Here is a 20225-nt window from a genome sequence, read left to right as displayed (position 1 = left end):
AACATCAACTAGATGCATCCCCTTTTCACATAAAGTAGAAATCTCTTTTCAACATGAACAAGTTAGGATGGTGTGACAGTTTGAAGGTATTATGTCCCCCAGAAAAAGCCATATTCTTTGATGCAATCTTGTGGGGCAGACATATTAGTGGGGATTAAGTTGGAATGTTTGAATTAGACTGTTTGCATGGAAATGTGCCCCACCCAACTGTAGGTGATAACTGATAAGATATTTCCATGGAGGTGTGGCCCCAAACATTAAGGGTGGGCCTTGATCAGTGGAGCCATATAAAAGGGCTGACAAACAGAAGGAACTCAGTGCAGCTGAGTGACATTTTGAAGTGCAGCTGAGAGTGACACTTTGAAGAGGAGCTACAGCCAAGAGGAACACTTCGAAGAAAGCGCAGGAGCTGCAGAAGACAGACATTTTGAAGACAGCCGTTGAAAGTAGACTCTTTCTCCAGAGAAGTTAAGAGAGGACAAATACCCCAAGTGCAACTAAGAGTGATATTTTTGAGGAACTGCAGCCTGGAGAGGAGCGTCCTGGGAGAAAGCCATTTTGAAGTCAGAACTTTGGAGCAGACATTAGCCACATGCCTTCCCAGCTAACAGAGGTTTTCTGGATACCACTGGCCATCCTCCAGTGAAGGTACCCGATTGCTGATGTGTTACCTTGGACACTTTATGGCCTTAAGACTGTAACTGTGCAACCAAATAAACCCCCTTTTATAAAAGCCAGTCCATCTCTGGTGTTTTGCATTCCGGCAGCATTAGCAAACTAGAACAGATTTTGGTACCAGAGAAGTGGGGTGCTTTTGCTGCTGAGTTTGCAAATACCAAACATGTTGGAGTGGCTTTTTAAATGGATAAGGGGAAGATTCTGGAAGAATTGTGAGGAGCTTGATAGAAAAGGCCTAAACTGCTTTGAAGAGACTGTGGAAATACGGACTCTAAAGATACTTCTGATGAGGCCTAGAACAGACATGATGAATGTATAGTTGCAAACTGGAAGAAAGGTGATCCTTGTTTTAAAGTGGCAGAGAATTTGGCAAAACTGAGTCCTGGTGTCAGGTGGAAGGAAGAATTTGAAAGCGACAACCTGGAATACTTAGCTGAGGTGATCTCCAGACTACGTGTGGAGGATGTATCCTGGCTTCTCCTTGCAGCTTATAGTAAAACGCAAGCAGAGAGAGATAAACTTAGAACTGAACTCTTGGATTCAAAGAAACAAGAAACTGATGGTTTGGAAAATTCCAGGCTTCCAGGGGGTGGATCCCCATAAGCTACAGCCCAACGTGAGGATTTAACTAAACATGGAACCCAGCCGCCATTTCAGTACAAGCCAAGATTGGACATGGAGTTATCCAGAAAGGATTTGTGGGAAGTCCTACTGTCTGATGGCTTTGACCCGTGTGCTTCATGTGAAGCCAACAGAATTTTTGCAAGATCTTTATAGACTGAGCCATTGCCGGTCTGGACTGCAGGAGACAGACAAGGAACAAATTGAAGGAAAATTTTCTTCAAAGACAGAGCCATGGAGATTGAGGTCTGGAGTCAAGAGGCCTCAGGTTGGGAGAATGGAGCAGCCCACATGCATGGAAAAGGAGTTTGCCCTGGAGGTCGAGGGTGAGCCTTCCGCCTCAATGCGCTGGAAGAGTTTTGCCACCCCAGGCCCAAAAGCGGGTGGAGCACATTCCTAGGGGATGGGGAGAGCCTGGCTGCCACCCCACTGTTCTGAAGGGGTTGAGCATATGCCGCGGAGATGGAAGGGAATCCAAGTGCTGCCACAATATTTGAGGAGGGTGGGGCCGAGAAGGTGGTCTCCCCAATGTGTGGATATGTTGGAACACTCACCCGAGCGTTTGGAGAGGAAAGGGGTGCTGCAAAGGCCCTTAGGAAGGGTTAGACTCCTACTCTCTCAAGCCCCAAGGATGCAAAGTCGTTCTGATAATGACTCTCAGACTTTGAAATCTAATGGCGTTTGTCCTGCAGGTTTTAGGAACTGTTTTGGTCCTGTGAACCCTGTTTTCCTTTCAGTTTCTCCTTATGGCAATGGGAATGTTTATCCTATGAATGTCCCTCCTTTGTATATTGGAAGCACATAAGTTGTTCTAAGTTCACAGATCCATAGCTAAAGGAAAATTATGTCTTAGGACTGACCATGCCTATAACTGATTCTGATGAGATCTTGTACCTAACTATTGTTACTGAAATGATTTAAGTTTTGGTGATATTGTGATGGGATGAATGTATTTTGTATTTGGAAAGAATATGTTTTTCTGGGGTCCAGGGGGTGGAATGTGACGGTTTGAATGTATTACGTTCCCCAGAAAAACCCATATTCTTTGATGCAATCTTGTGGGGCAGACATATTAGTGGGGAGTAACTTGGAATGTTTGGATCAGGTTGTTTGCATGGAAATGTGCCCCACCCAACTGTAGGTGATAACACTGATGAAATATTTCCATGGAGGCGTGGCCCCAAACATTAAGGGTGGGCCTTGATCAGTGGAGCCATATAAAAGGGCTGACAAACAGAAGGAACTCAGTGCAGCTGAGAGTGACACTTTGAAGAAGAGCTACAGCCAAGAGGAACACTTTGAAGAAAGCACAGGAGCTGCAGATGAGAGACATTTTGAAGATGGCCGTTGAAAGCAGACTCTTGCTCCGGAGAAGCTAAGAGAGGACAAATACCCCAAGTGCAACTAAGAGTGATATTTTTGAGGAACTGCAGCCTGGAGAGGAGCGTCCTGGGAGAAAGCCATTTTGAAACCAGAATTTTGGAGCAGACGCCAGCCATGTGCCTTCCCAGCTAACAGAGGTTTTCCAGACACCATCAGCCATCCTCCAGTGAAGGTACCCAATTGTTGATGTGTTACCTCGGACACTTTATGGCCTTAAGACTGTAACTGTGTAACGAAATAAACCCCCTTTTATAAAAGCCAATCCATCTCTGGTGTTTTGCATTCCAGTGGCATTAGCAAACTAGAACATCATGGTACTACTCAAAATTTTCTTCTCAGCCCTCTGGGGTTTTTGTGTGACCTCATGAACACCTAGATGACATTTTCATGGAAATTTAAATTATAACACTAAATAAACACTAAATAAAAGCCCAAATGATTAAATCAACTTCAAAACCTCCAAAGAATGTAATACATTCTTAACATACTGATATGATAGTTTCTGTTTACTAAAGTGATACCATCATGCAGCAATAAACACAATTCCTAATCAACTGAGCATGCCAGCTTTAAGCTGTGATACCAAATAATTATAAAATAATTTGGGAACTGCATTAGTTAAAATTTTACATACAATTACTTTTTAGGGCAGATTTCAAATTTGCATGATATAAATTCCTACAAAATGTTTCAATGCTACATTACATATTTGGTATGTGTTCTTATATCTGGATTTAAGTGCATAGAAAATGATCAGGAAGGATACACACTGACCTAATGAAAGTGTTTTCCTGAACATCAAGTCTCAAAATTGGGGTTGAGCATTATGAGACCTTAACTATAATCATCACTAATTCATTTACAACAAGAATGTTATGTAGTGCTTGTGAAACAAAAATTAAAAAGACAGAATCAGATCTCATATGAACACAGTTACTAGATTTCTATTTTAGATGGGTAAACAAACCTCACCTTTCTCCCTATGGAACCCTGGATACATCAGTGCCCTCTCTGATACTCATTCTCTTCATCTATACTGCAAGGACACCTTTACCTACCATGTCTAGCTCAGTAAAGTTGAATTTGAACACTCCTAGCACAGATCTGGTGAACAGTACATTTCTTGAGTACTACCACACAGAGAAGGCAAAAAGTACAGAACGGGAAGTGAGTTGCCAAAGGTCCCCCAGTGACAACAGCAACTTTGGTCTTCCCAGACCTTCCTCTCAATTGCATCCTGTACATAGGATCCTGATCTCCTGTTCCTCCCTGGGTTAATCCTAAACCCACCGTTGAACCCAGGATCTCTCGGTGCTGAGGAAGATAAAGTGGCCCTAACACTCCACTCCTAGTCTCTTCCAGGTTCCTTTTCTCTCTAGTAGAATGCTACTCTGAAACTGCAGAGATTGACTGCACCCAGGCACTGAGATGGAACTACACAGCTGTACTGTCTGAGCTGTCTCCCTGGGGAACTGGGGGAGGGGAGAGTACCTTCTTAATGCATTCATGGAGATTTGTTCAGGGTTAGTTCCATTTTCCCAAATTTGGATAATTCTATCAATTGATAACTTAGGAGATGGCGGCTCCACTGGGGATGGGGGGGGAGTGATTAGATATTCCAGAATTGGGAAGGCTGGTTTTAGGCACCACAACCATTCCCAACTCTTGTCCACTCCCTATATATCCATGTGATCTTCAAAAATCATCCCAAAGGAGACTAAGAAAAGAGTTTAGGATCTTAGGATCTGAGGGAGGAAGGGTCTTGGCTGGTGAGAACACAAATGATTCCCAGGTCTGTATGAACCCTGGGAACTATCTACCATGGAGTTCCCTAATAATTGTCCCTGCCTCAGCAGCCATCTTTTCCCTGACTTTGAAGAGCCTTACCCTTAGCATGTGCAGACTGGTTCTCGGATTTCTCAAACTTTTTCTCTGCTAGCTCCATTCCAAGTAGTCTACCCCACAAATTACAGATGCCTTAACTGCCCTGAACTCTGTAATGTCTTTTCTTTGTTGAGCAAACTTAAATTTGCCTTTATTCCTACCTATGTCGTGTCAGGAATTTCCTCCTGACAAAAAGCTGGGGCAATCATAGGGGTCAGCATATATGCTTCTTTCCTCTCAGGAATCACAGCCGTGCAATCCATAATGTCTATTGCTTAAAACAGTTGTCTAATGTATTTTTCCAGTTTTCGAGATGTTTTATCTATCTTCTCCAGTTTTCTAGTTGCTTATAGTGAGACAGCATGTTCTGCAAAAGTTCATGGATAATAGCCTAAGTCCTTTGAATAATTTTATACTTAACTCTCATATAATTTATTATTTCATGCAGCCATTAAGTTAGATGAAAATTTTATAAACACGTTTGGATTCTTTATTGAAGAGGTAACTTAATGACAATGGCCACACTTATTGATACATACCAAGAAAATGGCAAGAAAGAGAGTACATCAATTTACACTCCACAAATATTTTACTTAAAATATACATTTTGTTCTTACAGTTGAAAAAGATACAGGTACTGGGTATGGAATATTTTAAATACGTCATAAATAATTAACCTAAGGGTATATTTTACCTAGGATTATGATAAGTTCCAGTAAGCAAACCAATACACACAGCATTTCTCTCATAAAGCATAGTCACATAACTCAGTGATTCTTCATTATTTATGCTTAATATAGTGCTTTTGATTATTCAACTCAATTGTCTTTTCAAAGTTAGATCCTACTGCAAAGTGACTATGTCTCTACCTGAATCATATCTGAAACAGGAATTTTAATATAGTATTTCTTGAAAAAAATGTATTCTCAATTCCCAAAGTGATATATTTCAAGTCAGATAAATTTTCTGGCATAGATCAAGAATGAATCATTTTGAAAGTTGTGACATATTCAAAATATCCATAAAGTGTTCCAAATATCAAGTATCTGCTGTTCAATGAGATGTCACTTTACTGCTGGATAAAAGACTTCCCATGTTAATTACGTTTCTCCTCTGTACTGTTTTTTTATGTGAACTGGATGAGACAAGTAAGAAAAGATTTCTGTATTTTCAGGATGTTGATGGGGGTTTCTTCTCTGGGCAGTCTCTTGGACTAGTGAACTCTGAATTCTTGTAAAGGGCTTTCCCCATTTGTAGAGTCATAGGCTTTCTCCCTTGTGATGTGCTGTGAGAGATGACTTTGGTAGGTTTTCCCACATTCATTACACAGGTAGGGTTTCTACCCTGTCTGTATTTTCTGGTGTATTCTAAGGGATGACCTGTGATAAAAAGTTTTTCCACATTTGTTACATTTATGAAGTTTTTCTCCTGTGTGAGTTCTCCCATGTTTAGTGAGAGCTGATTTCTTGTAAAAGGCTTTCCTGCATTGAAGACACTCACATGGTTTCTCCCCTTTGTGTTTTCTGATGTACTATAAGGCATGACTTCTGGGAAAAAGTTTTTCCACATTCATGACATTCATATGGTTTCTCCCCTGTGTGTATTCTCTGATGTACTATGAGAGATGACTTCTGGAAAAAGGTTTTCCCACAATCATAACATTCACTAGAGCTTTTTTCCCTGTGTGAATTCTGTGATGCATGCCAAGTTTTGATTTCAAAGAAAAAGATTTTCCAGATTCATTACATTCATAGGGTTTCTCTCCAGTATGAGTTCTCTGATGGTTAATGAAGTTTGGTTTTTGGAAGAATGTTTTCCCACATTCCTGACATTCAGAGGGTTTCACCCTCATATGTACCCTTTGATGTATCAAAAGGAATGAATTGTAGAGGAATGTTTTTCCATATTCATTACATTCACAGGGTTTCTACCCTGTGTGAGTTCTCTGATATACACAGAAGTCTGACTTCTCACAGAACTTTTTTCCACATTTGTTACATTCATAGGGTTTCTCCCCTATGTGTTCTCTGACGTACATGAGGCCTGACCTATATCTGAATGCTTTCCTACATTCAATGCATTCATACGGTTTCTGCCCTGTGTACATCCTCTGATGAACTGTGAAGCCTTATGTATTTGTGAAGGTTTTCGCACATTCAGTACATTCATAAAGTTTCTCCCCTCTGTGTGTCCACTTATGTACTATGAGAGATAACATGTGGCTGAGGGCTTTCCCACACTTGCTACATTCATAGAGTTTCTCTCCTAAGTGTGTTCACTGATGTTTAGAAAGAACTGGTGTTTGTCAAAAGGACCTCCATACTGATTATTTTCACAGGATTTCTTTCCTGTGTGTGTACGCTGATACTGAGAGAGATGTGGTTTCTTGAAGACTTCCCCACCCTCATCACATTCAAAGGTTGTTTCTCCTTGGTGAGTTCTCTTAATATGAGTGGGGAGGGACTTCTTGCTGAAACTATTCTCATTCACAATACACTCACCATGTTTCTCCCCAGTAAGAACTCTAAAGTGTTTATTTAGAGTTGACTTCTCCCCAAAAGACCTCCTCCCACAGTCATGAAATTCACAGCAATTCTCCCTTATGTTGGTTCTGGGATGGACAAGGGTCAAATTATCAGAAAAGGTTTTCACATGTTCATTATACTCACAGGGCTTCTCCCATGAGTATGCTCTCTTGTGGGTACTGAAGGCTGCCTGCTCATGGAAGGCTTTCCAGTTAAATTCAGTAGGCTGCTTCCAAGTTTGAATATCCTGATGTTTAAATAGGACCTCATTTTGACTGATGGATTCGCCATTTCTATCATAAGCAAAAGGTTCCTCTCTGGAATAAGGAACCCTGTGCCTTATACAGAGGAGCAATTTCCCATGTATGGTAAAACTCATCAAGCTTCCTCACAATGGAATTTCTATTACCAATAATTAATTCTGAAATATTTTTCAAACTCCTTCCACATAAGTCAATTTATCACATATTTTTTTCCATTAGAACTGGGTTTGTGTTCACATTAAATATTTTTCCTAACATACCAATTATTGCCTTAGACAGTGTTTTGTTGTTGATGAAATCAACTTGCCACAAATGCTGGTCTTGGTTTTCCTGGCTCTTCTTCATCAGGTCATGAACTTTCCAGAATTCTAGAAATAAGAATAGTTTACCATACCTTATAAATGTTAACACATTTCATGTGAAAAGGGGACTTAACATACAAATGCCTAGTTTAGCCTGGTCTTCTGGTCTGAAAGTAAGCCCAAGGGCATACTTCTTGTTCCTGTTGGATTAGATAAAACTTGCAGTAGTGGAAAATGGGAGAGGGATCTGGCACACACTCAAAAAAAACACTAACCTGACACTTCAGAAATGTGACCTTCAAAAACAAACACAGAATGAATGCTGGAGGCCTAAATGGGAAAACATAAAGAAGCTAAAATAAAAAGCAGACTCACAAAAAAAATTAGTAGACAATGGTGTTAAAGGGAGATGAAAGAATAAAAATTAAGTTTGGAGGAGGCAAATCAAGATGTAGGTGCTTCTCTCCCACTGCAGAATTCTGACTTTGCACATGCTTTCAGTATCATACTTCTCTTTTTTGTTCTACTTAACACCAACAAAAATTTCAGATGGCAACAATTTCCTTACAATCAACAAAACAACCCTGTAGCCTGGAATGTAATTCTCAGTCTGCTCTGATTCACATGGAAAGCCAGTGTCCAACGAATGCATACATTGAAGTTATTCTTGAAACAAGATAAGGTGCAAAGTTTTACTCAGCGGCTATACCTTCACTTCTACCAGAGCTGTTCACTAATGAATCTGTCAAGGCCATCAAATCATAAAGTTTCCGTATTTCCACCTGCCAATTTTCTTCTCTTATACATAGACTTGCACCTCACCCAATAGTAATCCTTTACTTTGCAGATACACATAAACATATATTCCAGCATTTCTGGTTTCTATTTCGTGTGATTAAGATACAGTTCTAGAATCTAGTCTTAGCATCTTCATATCTATTTATTACGTAAAGTTTTCTCTAAACTTGACAGCTACCCACATTGAAAACAACATTACCAATCTTATGTTCAAAACAATAACACTCTGTCCCAAGGGTGAAATAAAACAGATACAAGTCCTCCTTCTGACAGACAAAACCTGACAAGTGGACCCTATTTGCTGGCAATATCTATTGTTCCCCATGGCTGAAATCACTACCCTCAACTCTCCACAAGCCAGACATCCCCCAGAAGTTGCTCATGCCCAACCACAGACATGTCCTTACATCCATCCACTGGGTTAGTAGGCCTTTCTGACTTAGCCTGACTCATAAGCTAGACAGCCTTCAGGAAATGACTACTGTTCCATATAATCCATAACAAGTCTTCTCACAGTCAGAAGTTATCAATACTAACTATATCACTTTGTAACCATCACTCTATAAGAAACATTCCCTTTATAAATACTGAATTTTGAAACATTTTGATGTGGCTTTTGTTATTTTATCAGAAATACAATCTAAGGGTCTGGCAAATATTACCATCTTTCCAATTTCCTTTGTGCTCCTCTGAATGGACAGTAAATCAGAAGACATGTACAAGTGTGCCAGTTTGAATGTATTATGTCCCCCAGAAAAAGCCATATTCTTTGATGCAATCTTGTGGGGCAGACATATCAGTGGGGATTAAATTGGAATGTTTGGATTAGGTTGCTTGCATGGAAATGCATCCCACCCAACTGTAGGTGATGACTCTAATTGGATAATTTCCATGGAGGTGTTAACTCACCGATTCAGGGTGGGTCTAAATTAAATCACTGGAGCCATATAAATGAGCTGACAAACAGAACAAACTCAGTGCAGCTGTGAGTGACATTTTGAAGAGCAACTGCGAGTGACATTTTGAAGAGTAGCTACAGCCAAGAGGGACACTTTGAAGAATGCAAAGGAGCTGAGAAGAGAGCAGTGTTGTGGGCGATTAAGGTAGCATGCATGAAGTCCACTTTTCAGCAATGCCAGAAACATGGCCGCCAGGGCTGATGCAACAACAGCTTGGGTTGCCCTTCGCCTTCTTTACGGAAGCGGTTCGCGCCAAAAGCACTAACCATACATCTGCCTTCCACCCCAGCAACAGCAACCGCCAATCCCCCTACATCTGCCTTCCACCCAAGCAACAGCAGCAGCCAACCTAGATCGCCACCCGTCCTTACTAGCCACCCCCATCCTACCCTAGAGTATATATGCTCAGCCTCCTCAATAAAATTTTGCAGCTTGATCAGAAACCTGTCTTGCTGTCATTCCTCGTGTCTCTTGTCCCATACCATTCTTCCTTCACAGGACTTGGAGCTTCCGTTGATCGTCCCGCGGGCCGGGACAGAGGAGCTGCAGATGAGAGACAGTTTGAAGATGGCCGTCGAAAGCAGACTTGCTCTGGAGAAGCTAAGAGAGGACAAATGCCCCAAGAGTAACTGAGAGTAACATTTTGAAGAGGAGCTGCGGCCTAGAGAGGAACATCCTAGGAGAAAGCCATTTTGGAACCAGAAATTGGAGCAGATGCCAGCCACGTGCCTTCCCAGCTAACAGAGGTTTTCTGGACGCCACTGGCCATCCTCCAGTGAAGGTACACTTTGTTGATGGACACTTTATGGCCTTCAGACTGTAACTGTGTAACCAAATAAACCCTCTTTTATAAAAGCCAATCCATTTCTGGTGTTTTGCAATCCGGCAGCATTAGCAAACTAGAACAACAAGTAAGTGGGTGCAACAGAATTTCTGGGAACAGTGCCTTAAAACACAAATCTCAGCCTCCTTGCCATCCTAACATCTAATGGTTCATAAGCTGCAGGATTTGACTTAATCATGTTGATTTACAGAGTTCCTTGGTTTCTGAATGAATAAATATGAAAGAACTCTCTCCTCACAGGCTATACAATAAACAAAGTAAATATCAAATATCTATTATATATATTTATTATTCAACACTGCACTACAAGTTCTAGCTAGAGCAGTTAGGCAAGAAAAAGAAATAAAGGGCATCCAAATTGGAAAGGAAGAAGTAAAACTTGCTATTTGCAAAAGACATGATCCTGTATATAGAAAGTCCTGAAAAATGTATAACAAAGCTACTAGAGCTAATAAACAAGTTCAGCAAAGTGACGGCATGATCAACATGCAAAAATCAGTAGTGTTTTTATATACTAATGATGAGCAATCTACGGAGAAAATCAAGAAAAAATTCCATTTACAATAGCAACTAAAAAGATCAAATCTCTATAAAAAGTTAACCAATGATATAGAGGACTTGTACACAGAAAACTACAAAACACTGCTAAAATAAATCAAAGACAACCTAAATAAATGGAAGAATATTCTGTATTCATGGACTGGAAAGCTAAATATCATTAAGATGTCAATTCTACCCCAATTGATTTACAGATTCAATGCAACCCCAATCAAAATTGCAGAAACAGAAGAGCCAAATATCAAATTTATTTGGAAGGGTAAGGGGCCCTGAATAGCCAGAAACATCTTGAAAAAGAAGAATGAAGTTGCAAAACTCACATTCCTGACTTCAAACCTATCACAAAGCTACAGCGGTCAAAACAGCATGGTCCTGGGTAAGGACAGACATTGACCAATGGAATCAAGTTCAGCATTCAGAAATAGACCTTCCAGTCTATGGCCAATTATTATTGGATGAGGCTACCAAGTCCAATCAACTGGGACAGAATAGTCTGTTCAACAAATGGTACTGAAAGAACTGTATATCCATATCCAAAAGAATGAAAGAGAACCCCTCTCTCACACGCTATTTAAAAATTAATTCAAAATGGATCCAACATCTAAATATAGAAGCCAGGACCACAGGGGAAGGAGCCACGGGAATCATCTTCAAGATATTGTGCTAGGCAGTGCCTTCTTAGACTTTATACCCAAAGCAGAAGCAATGAAAGAAAAAATAGATAAATGGGACCTCATCAAAATTAAAAACTTTCGCACCTCAAAGAACATTGTTAAGAAAGTGAAAAGACAACCTACTTAATGGAAGAAAATATTTGGAAACTACATACCCAATAAGAGTTTAATATCCAGGATATATAAAGAAATCCTACAACTCAACAATAAAAACACAAACAAGCCAATTTATGAACAGGCAAAAGACCTGAATAGACATTTTTCCAAAGAGGAAATACAAATGGCAGACAAGCACATGAAAAGATGCTCAAGATCACAAGCTATCAGGGAAATGCAATTCAAAACCACAATGAGATATTTCACACCTACTAGAATGATCATGATTAAAAAAAACAGAAAATAACAAGTGTTGGAGAGGATGTGGAGAAAGAGGAAAACTAATTGACTGCTGATGGGAATGTAAAATGATATAGCCACTGTGGAAGACATTTTGGCAGTCCCTCCGGAAGCTAAATACACAATGTGAGAGAAAGCTACAGAGGAAGCAGTCAGAAGCTGAACTTAAGGGAACCTGGAAGAGAAGGGAGAGCCCAGGAGACACTGTCATGTGCCTTGCCATGTAAAAAATGGGGCCAAGGATCACTGGTAACCAGCCCCAGAATGCCAGTCTTTGGGAAGAAAGCATTGCCTTGATGACTACTCGATCTGGCTTTTCTGCAGCCTCAAACTGGATGTCCAGAAACCGATGCTCTCAGCTGCTGGATACTATGCGAGGAGACTGAGCAGGTTATACTGACCACAGTGCTCCGGTGCTTGGGAAATGGTCACTGACCAAGCTGCTGAATGAGCAGAAACAACTCTGAAGCTCAAATAAACTTTCCAAGCTATTAAGATGTAGAGCTACAAATTAATAATACCCTAGTGTGGTCCTTCAATATGAGTCACTCATACTTGACTACTGAAAACTGACATCTCTTGGAGAATGCTTGCACCAAATGAATGTTCACAGAGATTCTAGAAAATTATCATTTATGAAGATGACCAACAATCCCTGGCATTTGATCATTCATTGACATGTCAGTTAAGCTCACAGAAGTCGGGCCTATTACAGATAGAACAAAGACCTCTTATATTCGGTGCATGCAACCAGTAGAGCCTGATCCTTCACTGAAAATGGATCTAACAGCCACAAACAGGACCACTTAGCTAAGTTTGCTTTTATAAAAAGCAGCAAATGAGTCAAACCCCAGGATTTAAACAGAGCTGTTCACTAAAAATGCCTTTTTGTGAGATGATGGTGGCATAGAGAGGAGCGGAAGCTAGTTAGACCCCTGAAACAACTAATAAACAGCCAGGAACAACAAGTAAATGATTTTGAATAACTGCTGGGGGACAAACATGACTGCCCACACATCATGGATTGGGAGGAATGCCTGAGATCACACCATGAAATCTGACAACAAGAAATGTTTGGTGTCATTAACATGACTGAAGTGACAGGACAAGAAGATGAGCAGGATGAACAGAGAGAGAGAAAAAGCCACATAAGCAAACAGCTGAAACCAAGGAAACCTGGAAGAGAAAGGAGAGACCAGCAGACAGCGATGTGCCTTGCCATGTGACAGAGGAGCCCAGGATCGCTGGCAGCTGGTCTTCAAGAAAAAACATCATCTTGATGATGCCTAGATTTGGACATTTTCAGTTTCAAAACTATAAGCTTGTAAGCTAATAAGTTCCCACAGTTAAAGCCAACATATTGTATGATATATGCCGCTGGCAGCACAGCAAACTAAATCAGCACTCCTTAATAATAATAACTCCCAGTATAGCCTTCCTAATTAATTCACTAAATTTATGAATTATGTTCATTGTCCATGTCACTATTAGCATATTATCATTGTCATCATTTTTTGATGAGTTCAATTTTCAATCTTAAAACCATGCAAAACTGAGAGAACCTAAGATAGCAGCTAGGAGAGACAGGGCAAAAAAACACCTCCGTGAAAAATACTAGACAAAAGCCAGAAAGTGACCCAGAACACCAGTTCCAGCGATGAACCAGCTGGACAAGGTCTGCTAAATCCGCAGGGACCGTGCACTTGATGAAACTGGGAGTCTGCATTCTGAAATGAGTGAGTAAGCCTGCTGAATATCTGGCAGCCATGCTGCGGTGTGGGGAAACCGTGGGTTGGTGTTTGGAGGCGGACTAGTTCTGTTTTAAAAAACCCCAAAGCTGCTGCAGATACAGCAGCAAGAACCACACAGTGAAGTGTGGCAGGAATGGACTCTGCGAACGCCTCAATATCTGGCGTGGAAGGGAGCTTTCTGCGCACCCGCTCCTAACTGTCTCAGAGCGAGGAAGGCAGAGGTGAGCAAAAAGGGGAAAATAACCACACCCCCTGCAGCCATCTTCCCGATGGGCAGGAAATGCTCCTGCCCAACAACGGCACCACAGCCCAGAACTGCGCAAAAAAAACCAGTGTGACAAGAAGTGTTTCCAGCAACACGCGCACACGCCATAATATCAGGTGTGGATAATAGCCTTTCGCACACCCACAACTAATTGTCCTGGAGCTGGGAGGCGGAGCTGTGCGAAAAGAAGGAAATTAACACGCCCCATACAGCCATCCTTACAGCAAGCTGGGAATGCACCTACATGGTCCAGTGGCCCAGAACTACCCTTGAGGGACAGTGCGCACTTGTGACAGAGCACAACCTTCCCTCAGCGGAGGCCCTAGAAGGGCACAGCTTGAAAGATGGACCACCCAGAAATCCCAGGGACCATATGCCAATACCAAGGACTTGTGGGTCAGCTGCACAGACTTCCAGGAACACCTGAGAGGTTTGATTATTAAAGCTGCCCTCCCTCCCTAACTGCTCAGACACATGCCCCACATTCAGGGCGGACAGCACCAACAACACACCCAAGCTTGCTGCACCAACTGCATCCCACAAGAATCAAACCCCCACACACCACAAAGACAAAGTTGGGGAGAACTGACACGAGGGGACTAGGTGACTCGTGGACGCCATCTGCTGGTTAGTTAGAGAAAGTGCATGCCACCAAGCTGTAGATCTGACAAATTAGAGATTAGTCTTTGAATAATCCTACATATCCTAAAATAACTCTATCAAGTAAAGCAAATGCCAAGAGACCAAAAACAACAGAAAATTTTAAAGCATATGAAAAAAACCAGACAATACGGATAACCCAAACCCAAACACCCAAATCAAAAGATCAGAGGAGACACAGTACTTGGAGCAATTAATCAAAGAACTAAAGACAAACAACAAGAGTATGGCACAGGATATAAACAACATGAAGAAGAGCATGGCACAGGATATAAAGGACATGAAGAAGACCCAAAAAGAGCATAAAGAAGAAATTGCAACAGTAAATAAAAAAATAGATGATCTCAGAGAAATAAAAGAAACCGTTGACCAAATTAAAAAGATTCTGGGAGAACCTAAGATGGCGGCTAGGTGAGACAAGCCAAAAAAACACCTCTGTGAAAAATACTAGATAAAAACCAGAAAGTGACCCAGGACACCACCTCCAGAATAGCACCAGCCAGACAAGGTCTGCTAAATCTACAGGGACCGTGCATTTGGTGAAACCAGGAGTCTACATTCTGAAATGAGGGAGCGAGTCGGCTGAAAGTCCCTCAGGCATGCTGCGGTGTGGGGAAACGCTGGGTTGGCGTTTGGAGACAGACTAGTTCTTTACAAAAAAAAAAAAAAAAAAAAAAGAGCCCAGGAGCAGCAGCAGATACGACGGGAGTGGGCTGGACTAATGCCTCAGTGTCTGGCGTGGAGGACACCCCTTCCCATACCCACTGCTGACCATCTTGGGCCCAGTGGAGCAAAGGGGAGCCAAAAGGAGAAAAAAACGCATGACTTGCAGCCATCTCCCTGGCGGGCAGAGTCACTCCTGCCCAGGGCTAAACCCACAGCCCAGACCCCCGCAAAGAAAGCCAGTGTGACAGGGAGTCTTTCCTGCAGCACCGTACACATGCCACAATATCCACCATGGACAGTGGCCTTTAATACACACACGGTTGATTGTCCCAGAGCTGGGAGGGCGGAGCTGTGCAGAAAGGGGGATGTTAACATGTCCCACTGAACCATTTTTGAAGCAGGCTGGGAATGCCCCTGCACGGCCTGGCGTCCCAGGGCTTCCCTGGAGGCCAGAGCACACTTGTGACATGGCATGGCCCTCCCTCCCTCAGCAGAGGTCCTGGAAGAGCACAGCAGGGAAGGGGGAACCACTCGGAAATCCCAGGGAACTTACGCCAATACCAAGGACTTTTCGGTCAGCGGCCGAGAACAGCCTTAAATCTCCAGGAACACCTGGGAGGGCTGATTATTAAAGTTGCCCTTCCTCCCTAACCGCTCAGACACATGCCCCTAATTCAGGGCGGACAGCACCGACAACACACCCAAATTAAGTGCACCAACTGGACCCCACAAGAATCAGATCACCACACACCACAAAGACAAAGTTGGGGAGAACTGACTTGAGGGGAATAGGTGACTCACGGACGCCATCTGCTGGTTAGTCACAGAAAGTGTATGCCACCAATCTGCAATTCTGACAAATTAAAGATCAAGTAAAGCAAATGTCAAGAGGCCGAAAACAACAGAAAATCTTAAAGCATGTGACAAAACCAGATGATATGGAGAACCCAAACCCAAACACCCAAATCAAAAGATCAGAAGACACACAGTACTTGGCACAACTAATCAAAAAACTACAGATAGGCAACGAGAGCATGGCACAGGATATAAAGGACATAAAGAAGAGCATGGCACAGGATATAAAAGACATAAAGAAGACCCTAGAAGAACATAAAGAAGATATTGTAAGAGTAAATAAAAAAATAGAAGATCTTACGGAAATTAAAGAAACTGTAGGCCAAATTAAAAAGACTCTGGATATTCATAATACAAGACTAGAGGAAGCTGAACAACTCAGCCTCCTTGAGGACCACAGAACAGAAAATGAAAGAACAAAAGAAAGAATGGAGAAAAAATTGAAAAAAAAAAAGAAATGTACCTCAGGGATATGATAGAAAAAATAAAATGTCCAAATTTAAGACTCACTGGTGTTCCAGAAGGAGAAGAGAAGGGTAAAGGTCTAGAAAGAGTATTCAAAGAAATTGTTGGGGAAAACTTCCCAAACCGTCTACACAATATAAATACACAAAGCATAAATGCCCAGCGAACTCCAAATAGAATGAATCCAAATAAACCCACTCCAAGACATATTCTGATCAGACTTTCAAATAGAAGAGAAGGAGCAAGTTCTGAAAGCAGCAAGAGAAAAGCAATTCACCACATACAAAGGAAACAACATAAGACTAAGTAGTGACTACTCAGCAGCCAGCATGGAGGCAAGAAGGTAGTGGCATGACATATTTAAAATTCTGAGAGAAAAATTTCCAACCAAGAATACTTTATCCAGCAAAGCTCTCCTTCAAATTTGAGGGAGAGCTTAAATTTTTCACAGACAGACAAATGCTGAGACATTTTGCTAACAAAATACCTGCCCTACTTCAGATACTAAAGAGAGCCCTACTGACAGAGAAACAAAGAAAGGAGAGAGAGATACAGAGAATTTTAACAGACATATATAGAATATTACATCCCAGGTCACCGGGACACACATTCTTCTCTAGTGATCACAAATCTTTCTCCAGAATGGACCGTATGCTGGTACATAAAAACAACCCTCAATAAAATAAAATAAAAAAATGAATTTGTTCAAAGCACATTCTCTGACCACAATGGAATACAAATAGAATTCAATAACCATCAGAGACTTGGAGAATTCACAAACATCTGGAGGATAAAAACGAGGGGGAGATGAAAACATTCCCAGATAATCAAAAGCTGAGGGATTTCATCACCAGTAATCAGTCCTACAAGAAATGCTAAAGGGAGCTGAGCAGGCTGAAAGGAAGGGACACTAACCAATTGACTGAAACTACACGAAGAAATAAAGATTTCCAGTAAAGACCACATGGTAAATATAAATACCAATACTAATGTATTTTTGACTTATAACTCCACTATTTACTTCCTATAGGATCTAAAATAAATAAACTGTAATGCTAAATCACTGGTTTTGGACTCAATGTAAAATATGTAATTTTTGACAAGAACTACATAAAGGTGGGGAAATGATGGAGTATAGGAACATAGTTTATGTGTCCTATTGAAGTTAAGTTGGTATCAAAGAAAAACAAGATTGTTATAGATTTAAGATGTTAAATTTAAGCCCCACGGAAAACACAAAGAAAGTGTCAGAGAATATGACCACAGAGATGAAAAGTAGAGTAGGGGTTCCGAGAAGTGGGGGAAGGGGCAATGGGGAGTTAAGAAATGAGAATGGGGCTTCTGATTGGGGTGAAGGGAAACTTCTAGAAATGGATAGTGGGAAGGTGATAGCATTGCAACATTCTAAATGTGGTTAATTTCAGTAATAGAATGCTAGGGAGGGGTGGAATGGGAAGATTTAGGCTATATATATACACAACTGAGAAAAAAAAAAAAAGACAGTCTAAATAGATGACAATTAAATGCCAAGGATGATCCTGGATGGGATCTGAGGATGGAGGAAAGGAGGCTCAAAGGGACACAGATGGGACACAAGGAAAAAAAAAGGAAATATAGAATGTAAGCTTTATATCAATGTTGAATCTCTTGAACTTCTTAGCTGCGCTTAATGAGATTGCATAAAAGAATGTTCTTGTCCATGGGAAAAGTATATGTGAATTATATAGTTTGTTCAAAGACATGTGCAGCTTGCTCTCATATGTTCAGAGGACAGAGCAATAGATGATGGATGACAGGGAGGGAGGGAGGGAGGCAGAGAGGGAGGGAAAGAAAGAAAACGGTGGTGTGACAGGATGTTAAAGGTGATGGATCGGGGTATCGGGAGAGGGGGGTCAGGGTATGATGGAGTTCTATGTGTGGGGTTTCTACTGTTTTTGCAACTGTTCCTGTAACACTGAATTTATTTCAAAATAAAATTTATTAAATTAAAAAAAAAAGATTCTGGATACTCATAGTGTAAGACTAGAGGAAGCTAAACAATGAATCAGTGACCTCAAGGACCACAGAACGGAAAATGAAAGAATAAAAGAAAGAATGGAGAAGAAAATCAAAACGATCAAAACGGACCTCAGGGATATGATAGATAAAATAAAACATCCAAATATAGGACTCAATGGTGTCCCAGAAGGGGAACAGAAGGGTAAAGGTCTAGAAAGAGTATTCAAAGAAATTGTTGGGGAAAACTTTCCAAACCTTCTACACAATATAAATACACAAAGCATAAATGCCCAGCGAACTCCAAATAGAATGAATCCAAATAAACCCACTCCAAAACATATTCTGATCAGACTGTCAAATACTGAAGAGAAGGAGCAAGTTCTGAAAGCAGCAAGAGAAAAGCAATTCACCACATACAAAGGAAACAACATAAGACTAAGTAGTGACTACTCAGCAGCCACCATGGAGGCGAGAAGGCAGTGGCATGACATATTCAAAATTCTGAGAGAGAAAAATTTCCAACCAAGAATACTTTATCCAGCAAAGCTCTCCTTCAAATTTGAGGGAGAGTTTAAATTTTTCACCAACAAATGCTGACAGGTTTTGCTAATAAAATACCTGCCCTACTGGAGATACTAAAGGGAGCCTACCAACAGAGAAACAAAGAAAGGAGAGAGAGAGATGAGAAAGGTTCAGTACTAAAGAGATTCAATATTGGTTCATTAAAGGACAATAAGAGAAAGAGGGAAAAAATATATCTGACAAACATAAACCAATGGGAGGATGGCTGAGTCAAGAAATACCTTCACAGTAATAACATTGAATGTAAATGGATTAAACTCCCCCATTAAAAGATATAGACTGGCAGAATGGATCAAAAAATATGAACCATGAATATGTTGCATACGAGACACTCATCTTAGACAGAAGGACACAAAGAAATTGAAAGTGAAAGGATGAAAAAAATATTTCATGCAAGCTACAGCCAAAAGAAAGCAGGACTAGCAATGTTAATCTCAGATAAAATAGACTTTAAATGCAAGGATGTTATGAGAGACAAAGAAGGCCACTACATACTAATAAAAGGGGCAATTCAACAAGAAGAAATAACAATCATAAATGTTTATGCACCCAATCATGGTGCCACAAAATACAGGAGACAAACACTGGCAAAACTAAAGGAAGCAATGGATGTTTCCACAATAACTATGGGAGACTTCAACACATCACTCTCTCCTACAGATAGATCAACCAGACAGAAGACCAATAAGGAAACTGAAAACCTAAACAATCGGATAAATGAATTTGATTTAACGTATATAGAACATTACATCCCAAATCACCAGGATACACATTCTTCTCTAGTGATCACGGAACTTTCTCCAGAATAGACCATATGCTGGTACATAAAACCAGCCTCAATAAATTTAAAAAAAAAATGAAATTATTCAAAGCACATTCTCTGACCACAATGGAATACAATTAGAAGTCAATAACCATCAGAGATTTATAAAATTCACAAACACCTGAAGGTTAAACAACACACTCCTAAAATAAATGGTTTATAATGTAGAATGTAGGGGAACTAGCAATAGAGAGCAATTAATGAAGGGGGAAAGGTAACCCAATAAGAACAGATAAGCTATCTGGGTAAATTCAATGTTCTGCGAATGCCCAGGT

General features: G+C 40.8%; 1 protein-coding gene and 1 pseudogene across 8 annotated transcripts in view; both read right to left on the bottom strand.

The window, feature by feature from the left end:
• LOC119510434 (putative zinc finger protein 487) overlaps positions 1–20225 on the bottom strand; it is a 153815-nt gene that overhangs the window by 17145 nt on the left and 116445 nt on the right. For 2 of the 8 annotated variants that reach the window (XM_037804743.1, XM_037804744.1), the window contains one exon: positions 7615–7722. The exons of 5 other annotated variants lie outside the window; for them this stretch is intronic. In XM_037804743.1, coding sequence (XP_037660671.1) covers positions 7615–7722 — 108 coding nt within the window. Of the gene's footprint in view, positions 1–7614; positions 7723–20225 lie in introns of those variants that run through there. One more of the 8 variants, XM_037804742.1, reaches the window with a different exon arrangement.
• Positions 5111–7578, bottom strand: LOC119510436 (annotated as a pseudogene).

This window comes from Choloepus didactylus, chromosome 15, assembly GCF_015220235.1.
Source record: "Choloepus didactylus isolate mChoDid1 chromosome 15, mChoDid1.pri, whole genome shotgun sequence".
Lineage (NCBI taxonomy): Eukaryota > Metazoa > Chordata > Mammalia > Pilosa > Megalonychidae > Choloepus > Choloepus didactylus.
The sequence above is the reverse complement of the archived record's forward strand: the minus strand, read 5'-3'. Positions and strand labels throughout refer to the sequence as shown.